Source organism: Oreochromis niloticus, linkage group LG23 (genome assembly GCF_001858045.2).
Source record: "Oreochromis niloticus isolate F11D_XX linkage group LG23, O_niloticus_UMD_NMBU, whole genome shotgun sequence".
Classification (NCBI taxonomy): Eukaryota; Metazoa; Chordata; class Actinopteri; order Cichliformes; family Cichlidae; genus Oreochromis; species Oreochromis niloticus.
The window spans coordinates 20275566-20285611 of NC_031986.2; the positions used below are offsets into that span (position 1 = coordinate 20275566).

At 46.5% G+C, this 10046-nt stretch overlaps 1 protein-coding gene across 2 annotated transcripts; it reads left to right on the forward strand.

Annotated features, from left to right (window-relative positions):
* Positions 1-6094: 6094 nt before the first annotated feature.
* Positions 6095-9346, forward strand: LOC109197091 (insulin receptor substrate 4). Of its 2 annotated transcripts, none has more exons than XR_002058391.2 (2): positions 6095-6441; positions 6660-7061. XR_002058391.2 is itself a non-coding variant. In XM_019352202.1 (2 exons), exons 1-2 carry the CDS (start codon positions 6422-6424, stop codon positions 9264-9266), a joined length of 363 nt encoding a protein of 120 aa, XP_019207747.1. In that variant the 5' UTR covers positions 6095-6421; the 3' UTR covers positions 9267-9346. The 2 variants fall into 2 exon arrangements, 1 of the variants encoding a protein (XP_019207747.1); XM_019352202.1 differs by lacking the exon at positions 6660-7061 and adding an exon at positions 8924-9346.
* The last annotated feature ends 700 nt before the right edge of the window (positions 9347-10046 follow it).

Here is a 10046-nt window from a genome sequence, read left to right on the forward strand (position 1 = left end):
GTTTTCCTTTTTGGTGACATGAATGAGTTGAAGGGAAGTTATGAGCTGTTTCTGAGAGACAAATAACACCAGGATCTTTTTCTATGTAGCTGAAAGCTGGTAACTGTGCAGGGGCGGATCTAGCAAAGCTTTGCCAGGGGGGCAGGTAGGGCATTAGCAGGGAAAGGGGGCACAAAGAAATACTTTTCTTTCTTATTCTCATTTAAAATATCTAGCTTTTAATAAATAATTATCTGAATCTTACAACCAAAGTTTTCATCTGATGTAAAATCTATAGAAATCATACATATACCAACAAAACAGTATACATCACTGTCACAACAGCGTTTGTTTTCATTCAAAGGCTTTATGGTTTTTCCTATGATACCTGGTGGGCCGGTCTCCAGTCAAAATGCCGGGGCCGATTTTATGTTTCTTTAAACAAGTTCTTCATCACTGAGCCAAGTGTCCTCTTTTTTTGGATATCAAAATATGGTCACCCTATCTTAAGCATTATACTAAGTAATTTAGTGTAATTGGAGAGAACGAGGCAAATGACTCTGAGGGCTATCTTCACAAGGGAAGGAACCTAAAGAGAATTTCAATCTTCATTACCTCATTTATAAAATGATTCAGAAATACATTCCAGTCATCATCAAAGGTTATCAATGCATGCATAGGTGGACGAGAAACAATGCTATGCTAACATGCTATGCTGACACACTGGATTTTTTTTATTGTGGTTTATGAGACTTAAAATAAAATGATTGTGCCTTTTTCACTGCCTTATTGTAAGACAGAAGACGTTCTTTAAAATATTCTTTATGGACAGTCAAACCCGTGGTCTCCCACAGTCCTTCTGCCTTCATTCAGCTATCATAGGGCAAGAGGCAAGGTACATTCTAGACAGGTCATCAGTCTGTCACAGGGCTAACACAGAGTGACAGACAACAATACACACTCACACAGTCTTTGGACTGTTAGAGAAAGCTGGAGTAGCCAGAAAGAACCCACGCAAAGATGATGAGAATATCCGAACTCCATTATGTGCGATATCCATCTCTCCTGGTTATAATCCACCTTCTTGGGGGTAATGAGGCTTTCCCAAATCAGGGGAGGAATATGATCTTTTCAGCGTGCCGCTGGTCTGCCAATCTGACATGTCCAAACACCCTCAATTGAGTCCTTTTAATGTGGAGCAAATGATCCAATTTTGGATAACTTTTTCTTATCAGTGAATTAAATCATCATCAAAAAACTATATTTTTTATTTACCCTGGTATTTTTGTCTATTTTTTCATTTTGTTTTTTATGATTTGATAAAAGAAAAATGAATAAGGCAAAGAACAAATACTTTTTCACAATGCTGTACATGTGGGTTAGAATGTAGATCAACTCGTAAATAGGCAGCCTGGCTTTCACTTTTGGGTTATGACTGTCCAGCATCCTACAACACATTCTGAACAAAATCACTACCAGGTGATGACCAGCTGACAGCACGACTCATCTCTTCACCTGATAGTTATGCCCACAGCCTGAGTTTTTGAGTTCCTAACATGGATGACTCTGCATCACACCCAGTGACAGTCAGGACCTGTTGTCCATCTCAAAGATATGGGGAAGTAATTACCTCATCCTTCGAGGAAAAACCCAAACATACAGACAAGGCAAGACAGACTTGAGGAATTTATGAGCGCAAACCTAGAAAAACTAGTAACTGCACGTAGCAGAGTTTCTGTTGGCAACACTCCTTATCTTGGTAAATGATAAACCACAAGTTCTTTTACAAGGCTGGAAAAAGAAAATGAGGAGGGGTGCCTTCTAATTTCAAACTAAAGTGACTTTCACTGAATTAAAGTACAAGATATCACATTTACTTCCACTTTGTTTTCATATTGTAACTTTGTGAGTACTTTATGGGTTTTTACTGCTATGCAGATAACACAAACTTTATCTATCAGCAAAACCAAAAAACACACACCAATCAGTTAATCTGCAGGAATGTCTTGAAGATATCAATACCTTTATGGCCTCTAATTCGCTTTGGTTTTTTTACTCGGCCTTGAAAATCTTAGAAACATAGTATCTAACCAGATGCTTACTCTGGATTGTATTACTTTTTTCTTCTGTAACACTTTGAGGAACACAGATTTCAAGTCAAAAATATCATGTTTACTTCCTTGAAAGTGTTAAATATCAACACTTCACCAAGTTCTTTTGATTCCTCATAGGCATCTGATGGTAGACAACACACCGCTCAGTAGATCATTTAACACTTTTATTCTCTCACAAAACACTTCTAGAAGGGAGATGCGTCCTGCATGACACGCAGCCACGGGTCTTGAAATGGCGATGTGCCCCTAACAGTTTTATTACCAGCTGTCCCATTCTAGTCTAAACAATAGCATTTCAGTAAATTTCCCCTAAAAGATGGTTCCCTGTTGTCTACTTGTACAGACAAGCGTGGGTGAAGGTTTCCATCATTCTACTACTAAAGGACACGTAGTCTAATGCCTTTATTATCAGGGCCGCGTCCACTCAATACTATATGACAGTTTGGTAAATATAAAGCACAGCGTTAAGGCACTTCAGAAACTTCATTTTAACAAAATCATCAGATGACCGGTATTTAAGACCAACGCTAACTTCCACTCTCTGCCAGATCATCTGCTACCCCGTGGTTGTAGCAGACTACGTAAGCTCTCTTACCCAGTGAATTTGCTGAGAAGAAAAGCATTGGCATCGGTTGAAGCTTATTTCACTTTTGGTTTTATTGACTCCTGCTGGTATGATGAGTTTCGACTCACTTAAGTGAGTGAGAGAAGTTTCTGTGCTTGTAAGTGTTTTTATTGCGGACCCTCGTGCCACTTCCTAGCAGCATGTCTGAGTCAGCCAAAAGACTCTGCCTGCCAGTAATTTTTGGATATGGGCAACTCCTCAACCTTGTCCAAGCCCTGTTTATTATTGTTAGTCACACTTCAATCAAGTTTGCTCTATGCGCTTATGGATTTGGGAGCTGAAGAACATCTCTTCAACATTGATTTAGCCAAGCAATTAACTCTCCTGCTAATTCTTCTAGGTCCTCCCATGCCAGCTACCACATTAAACAGTCTAGTTTTTGTCCATATTATTCACCAAGCCAAACCTGTCAGTTTAATCTCTTCCGAAAATCACTGAGATACCATTTCCTTCTTTATTTTTCCCCTCCCTGGACACTCCTTTAATTCTCAACTATCCCTGGTTGGAGAAACACAATCTGCATATCAACTGGGCTGGTAACAAAATCAGGATTTGGAGCCTGTTCCGTCTCGCTAAATGCCTGCAATCTGCATGAACTACAGGTTCACAAAGTCCACCTCCTCCACTCGCACAACCCAGGCATCTTTCTTCTGTCCCAGAGGAATATCATGATTTTCAGGAAGTTTTCACTAAGGATATGTCACTTCCCCAGCACAGAACCTATGACTGTGCCATAGACCTCCTTTCCAGAGCTCCGCTACCTTCATGCCATCTTTACAACCTGTCGTGGCCCGAGAAGGGGGCTGTGGAAAAACATATTTGTGGATCATTGGCAGCGCGCATTATCTGTCCCTCCTCTAGGTGCAGGTTTCTTTTTTGTGGCCAAAAAAGATAAGATAAGATAAGATAAGATAAGATAATTCTTTATTGTCATTGCACAGTCATACATAGTACAGTAGTACAATGAAATTGGAAAAACTGTCCTACGTCGGTACTACATATAACACAACACGACACGATATGACACATCACAACGCAACACAAACAACACAACACAGTATATTAACTTAGAAATAAAAAAGAAGAATAAGTGTTATGTGTATTGCACACTGTTATTATTGCACATTAATTATTATTGCACCTTGTTATAAATATAAATATTATTATTGTTATTGTTTTAAACATTGTTACCTCCCCCTAAAAAAAGTCCAGGCAGGTAGCCAATCAGGTCAGCTATTTGCATTGATTAGGGCTATTGCCCTGTTGTAAAAGCTGTCCTTGAGTCTGTTTGTTCGGGACCTCAGCAGCCTGAACCTCCTGCCAGACGGCAGCAGCTTAAACACCCGGTGTCCTGGGTGTGTACAGTCTCGTAGGATGCTGCGTGCCCTCTTGAGACAGCGAGTGCTGTACAGGTCCTTCAGGGAGGGAAGAGGATGTCCAATGATTTTTTGGGCCATATTGATGACCCTCTGGAGTGCCTTTCTGTGTGCTGTGGTGCAGCTGGAGAACCATACACCGATGCAATATGTCAGCACACTTTCAATGGAGCAGCGGTAGAAGACGGTCAGCAGCTCCTTCTTCAGGTCCATTTTTCTGAGGATTCTCAGAAAGTGGAGACGCTGTTGGGCCTTCTTTAAGACCGCAGAGGTGTTAGAGCTCCATTGGAGGTCTGTGTCTATGTGCACACCCAGAAACTTGAAACTGGAGACCCTTTCCACGCACTCCCCGTTGATGCTGACAGGCTGCAGCTCGGACTTCCTCCTTCTGAAGTCAACTACCAGTTCTTTTGTCTTGGTGGTATTGAGGTCCAGGTTGTTATCTACACACCAATCTGACAGCCTCTGAACTTCAGCTCTGTACGCCGTCTCATCTCCCCCTGAGATGAGCCCCACCACGGTGGTATCATCTGCAAACTTGATGACTGCGTTGTCTGGGTGGGTACTAACACAGTCATGTGTGTACAGAGTGTACAGTAGGGGACTCAGTACACAGCCTTGTGGAGAGCCGGTGTTGAGGCTGAGGGCTGAGGAAAGATGAGGCCCCACTCTAACTCTCTGTACACGGTCTGACAGGAAGTCTCTGATCCAGCGGCAGGTGGTAGAAGGAAGTCCGATTTCCAGCAGTTTAACTATTAGTCTGTCCGGGAGTATCGTATTGAAAGCAGAGCTAAAGTCAACAAAGAGCAGCCTGGCGTAACGGCCCTGCACTTCCAGGTGAGATATGGTGGTGTGGAGCGTTGTAGCAATGGCATCTTCAGTTGATCTGTTAGCTCTGTATGCGAACTGGAGTGGGTCGAGTGTGGGTGGCAGGCAGGACATGATGTGACGTCGGACCAGTTTCTCAAAGCACTTCATTATAACAGGTGTTAGAGCAACTGGTCGGTAGTCGTTGAGGCTGCTAATGTTAGTACGCTTTGGCAGTGGGACAATTGTGGCTGACTTTAGGCACGGCGGGATGCAGGACTGGGACAGTGAAGTGTTGAAGATCTTAGTGAAGACCCCAGCCAGCTGGTCTGCACACTCTTTTAGGACCTTTGCGGTTACCCCATCTGGTCCGGCGGCCTTCCTGGGGTTCACTGCCCTCAGTGTGCGCCTCACCTCATATTCCTGCACTATGAGGCTTGGGCTGCTGCTGCTGTCCGATGTTTTTGCTGCTGCTGCCTCTGGTCCCTTCACCTCAAAGCGTGCGAAGAAGTGGTTCAGCTCCTCCGCAAGCTCCGCATTGCCCTCAGTCAACGTGGTATTGCAAGGTTTGTAGTTGGTTAAGTGCTGAACTCCTTGCCATACCTGTCGTGAGTTGTTGGTGCTGAAGTGGTCTTCGATCCTTCTCTTGTACGCTGCCTTGGCTTCTCTGATGCCTCTTTTCAACTCAGATCTGGCTGCACTGTACTGCACACCATCACCGGATCTAAAAGCGGCGTCACGTTGCTTCAGCAGGACCTGGACCTCTTTAGTCATCCAGGGTTTCTGGTTGGAATACACCCGGAGACGTTTGTCCACAGTGACACTGTTGACACAGAAGTTAATATATGAGAGCACTGATGTTGTGTGCTCTTCGAGGTCCTGATGTTCAAACACGCTCCAGTCCGTGTTTTCAAAACAGTCCTGCAGCTGATGTGATGCACCTTCTGGCCAGGTTTTCACAGTTTTTGTGACTGGGGGGGCTCTTCTCCTAATGGGAGTGTATGCAGGGATCAGCAGCACGGACATGTGGTCTGACAAACCTAGATGTGGTAGAGGGGTTGCTCTGTAGCCTTTTTGGATGTTGCTGTAGGCTTTATCCAATGTGTTTTTCCCCCTGGTTGCACATTTAATATGCTGTTCAAATCTGGGGAATACTGACCTTAAATCAGCATGGTTGAAGTCCCCAACTATAATGTGCACTGCGTTTGGATGGGAGTTCTGCTGGTTGCTTATTGTCTTGTGCAGCTCCTCCATGGCCGAGTTAGCATTAGCATCGGGTGGTACATACACGGCCGTTACCATGACAACAGTAAAGTCGCGAGGTATGTAGACGGGTCTGCACTTCACAGTCAAATATTCCAAATCCGGGGAACAATGGCTGTCTACAATCTTTGTGTTTTTGCACCAGCTGTCATTGGTGTAGATGCATAAACCCCCTCCTTTGATCTTACCGGAGTGGCCGTTCCTGTCGTGACGGTGGACCGTGCAGCCTGCTAGCTCAATAGCCGAGTCCGGAATTGATGGCTGCAGCCAAGTCTCTGTGAGTAATATTATGCTACTGTCCCGTACACACTTGTTGACTGCAATCTGTAATCTCAGTTCATCGATTTTGTTGGTTATGGACCTGACGTTAGAGAGGAAAATACTCGGAAGCGGTGGCTTAAATGGCTGTTTCTTTAGCCGTGCTAGTGGGCCCGCCCTGCAGCCACGCTTTTGCCTCCTTTGTTTACGTTTCCTCTTTGTCTTGCCGCTGGGAAGAACCAACCACGGAGACCCTGGAGCTCTTATTATGTCCTCCGGAATGCCGTGAAAATGGTGGTAGTCCGATGTAATGCTCCTTGCACAGCGTAATCCCAAACTCAGAAGGTCCTGACGACTGTAAGTGGACTCTACTCGTTGTATAATAATAAAAAACACACACATCCACACAGATACACGTAGAAAAAGTAAAAAACAAAACACCGAACGTGAGGAGCAGTGAGCCGCTGCGTCTGTGCGCACCGCCATCATGATACTGTGACACTGTGTCCCTGTGTCCCTGTATAGGTTACAAGGGCTTAATTTAAATCACATTAAAAGAGATATATGCCTTATATCTCTTCTGCCTTGAATCACTTCAAGGGGCCACTGTTTTGGAGGAAGGTTCAGAGGAGGTTGGAGATTGTTACCATCATGGGTTCATCTGGTCAGGATGAGAATGAACAGTCAGTAATCACTTGCAGGTTTTGCATTTTATTGAATAATGAACAAAGGCAAGACACACATGGACTGCTATCTCTGAAAGGAAATAAAGTGTGATTTAAGTAACTCAGAAACTCAAAATAATACATGAACTCAGGAGAATAAAACAGAAACTCACCTCAGCTGCCGCCCCATGTGGGAGTGAAGAAAGAGTGAGCTGTAGGTGAGTGCAGTCCTTATATAATGGGTGACAGGTGAGTGCAATTAAGGGCAAGCACCACACCCAATCAAAGGTGAGGAAAAGAAACAAGGTGCATCTGGTGAAGTGAGTGTGCTGAAAGGTGAGCCTTTACAACAGCCGCCCCCATATTTCTAGTGAGAAATATGTTCAAATATGTGCTGGAAAGGAGAGTTTGTCCGCTAGTCGAACCTCGGATACAGGAGGAACAATGCGGTTTTCGTCCTGGTCGCGGAACACTGGACCAGCTCTTTAGCCTCTCAAGGATACTTGAGGGTGCATGGGAGTTTGCCCAACCAGTCTACATGTGTTTTGTGGACTTGGAGAAGGCATTCGACCGTGTCCCTCGGGGTGTCCTGTGGGAGGTGTTGCGGAAGTATGGGGTGTCTGGCCCATTGCTACGGGCCATTCGATCCCTATACAACCGTTGCAAGAGCTTGGTTCGCATTGCCAGCAATAAGTCGGACTTGTTTCCGGTGGGTGATGGGCTCCGCCAGGGCTGCCCTTTGTCACCGGTCCTGTTCATAATTTTTATGGATGGGATTTCTAGGCGCAGCCAAGTGGCGGAGGGCTTTCACTTCGGTGGCCTCAGAATCTCATCTCTGCTTTTTGCGGATGATGTGGTTCTGTTGGCTTCATCGGGTGAAGGCCTCCAGCTCGCACTGGAACGGTTCGCAGCCGAGTGTGAAGCAGCGGGAATGAAGATCAGCACCTCCAAATCTGAGGCCATGGTTCTCAGCCGGAAAAGGGTGGAGTGCCCACTCCGGGTCGGGGATGAGTTCCTGCCCCAAGTGGAGGAGTTCAAGTATCTCGGGGTCTTGTTCGCGAGTGATGGGAGAAGGGAGCCGGAGATCGACAGACGGATTGGTGCTGCGGCTGCAGTGATGCGGACGCTGCACCGGTCCGTCGTGGTGAAGAGGGAGCTAAGTGTAAAAGCGAAGCTCTCAATTTACCGGTCGATCTACGTCCCTACCCTCACCTATGGCCACGAGCTGTGGGTAGTGACCGAAAGAACGAGATCGCGGATACAAGCGGCAGAAATGAGCTTCCTCCGAAGGGTGGCTGGCCTCTCCCTTAGAGATGGGGTGAGAAGTTCAGCCATCCGGGAGGGGCTCAGAGTAGAGCCGCTGCTCCTCCACATCGAAAGGAGCCAGTTGAGGTGGTTCGGGCATCTGACAAGGATGCCTCCTGGGCGCCTCCTGGGTGAGGTGTTCCGGGCATGTCCCACCGGGAGGAGGCCCCGGGGCAGACCCAGGACACGCTGGAGAGATTACATCTCTCGGCTGGCCTGGGAGCGCCTTGGTGTTCCCCGGATAAGCTGGAGGAGGTGGCTGGGGAGAGGGAGGTCTGGGCTTCTCTGCTTAGGCTGCTGCCCCCGCGACCTGGCCTCGGATAAAGCGGATGAAGATGGATGGATGGATGGATGGATGGATGGATGGATGGATGGATGGATGGATGGATTAGAGTCGTTCTTTTTCAGGAAGTGGGGGCAGAGGAATCAGACATGCTACAGGTGTGATATAGGTTCTATTCTGCAATAGGATTTCTACAGTTCTGATGTGGTCATCTGGGCTCTTTAGTAGGTGTGTCACTTTTCCTACAGGCAAAACAGTTCAGGGGGTCCACCCGAAGGTCGACAACGCAGGCCAAACAGTTCAGGGGGCCGACCATGTAGCCAGCAATGGCGGCGAAGCAGGTCCGGAGGCCGACCACATGGGATGCAGCCACAGGCACATGACTGCAGACCGTTGGGCAGTTTTGCAGGCAGTGGGCACAATGTACTGGGCTTGGCAGAGACAGGACCAGGTGAGACAGGACCAGGTGAGGCAGGACCAGGCGGTGCCCTGACCTCTGGCGGAATGGCAGTCACAGGCGGTGGAACTGGTGTTGGGGCCACTGCAGGCGACAACGTAGAAATTGCTGATGGTAGAGTAGAAGGTAGCTGAACGTATTCAGAGCCATCAGCGGACACGAGGATGTGCTGGAGCGGATCTCCTGAACCTGAACTGGAAGAGGTGAACAAACACTGGGCATGCGGGAAACTGCTCTGGGGTTGGAAGTCTGTGATCGGACCTTGGAGTGTCCATCCTAAGTGGGTTTTGACTGCTGCAGGAGATCCAGATGGTCCATGTCTAACTGGTGCAGTAGGTGTGATGAGGTGGGTATGATCAGAGCCTATGAGCAGTAGTGGAGCTGCTCTGTTAACAGCTGGTAATGGGATACCTTGAAGATGTTTGTATTTCCTTTGGAGAGAGAATATGGGGTAGGTGTGTTCTGAAAGTGCTAAGTGACTTGTAGCGAAGGCATTATTAATAGTGTAAGTTTTCTCTGGATGTGCGGTGGGAGAGATCTTGAAACTTGCAGAAGAACCTTGAATGGCTTCAACTTCTTGATGCACAGTTCTGAATGATAAGTTCTCAGTTTTCCCAGTTAGGTGGAGATGCTGAGCTGCTGATGTCAGAAGGATGGTACGTTGGGAGCCATCGTCAAGTATTGCATATGTTTCAAGGGTTCTTTTGCCATTACGCAGGAGCACTTTCACAACTTTTAATAGTACAGTAGGACAGTCACTTGGTCTATCAAAGTACAATGTCCTCACTACAGGATTAACTTCAGTTCTAGGTCTCTGATTCCCTCACACAGGATCTATAGATGTCGTCCCATGCAGGTAGCACAGTCTTTTCTCAGATCACACTTTGCAGCCTGATTAGTCCTAGCACAACGCC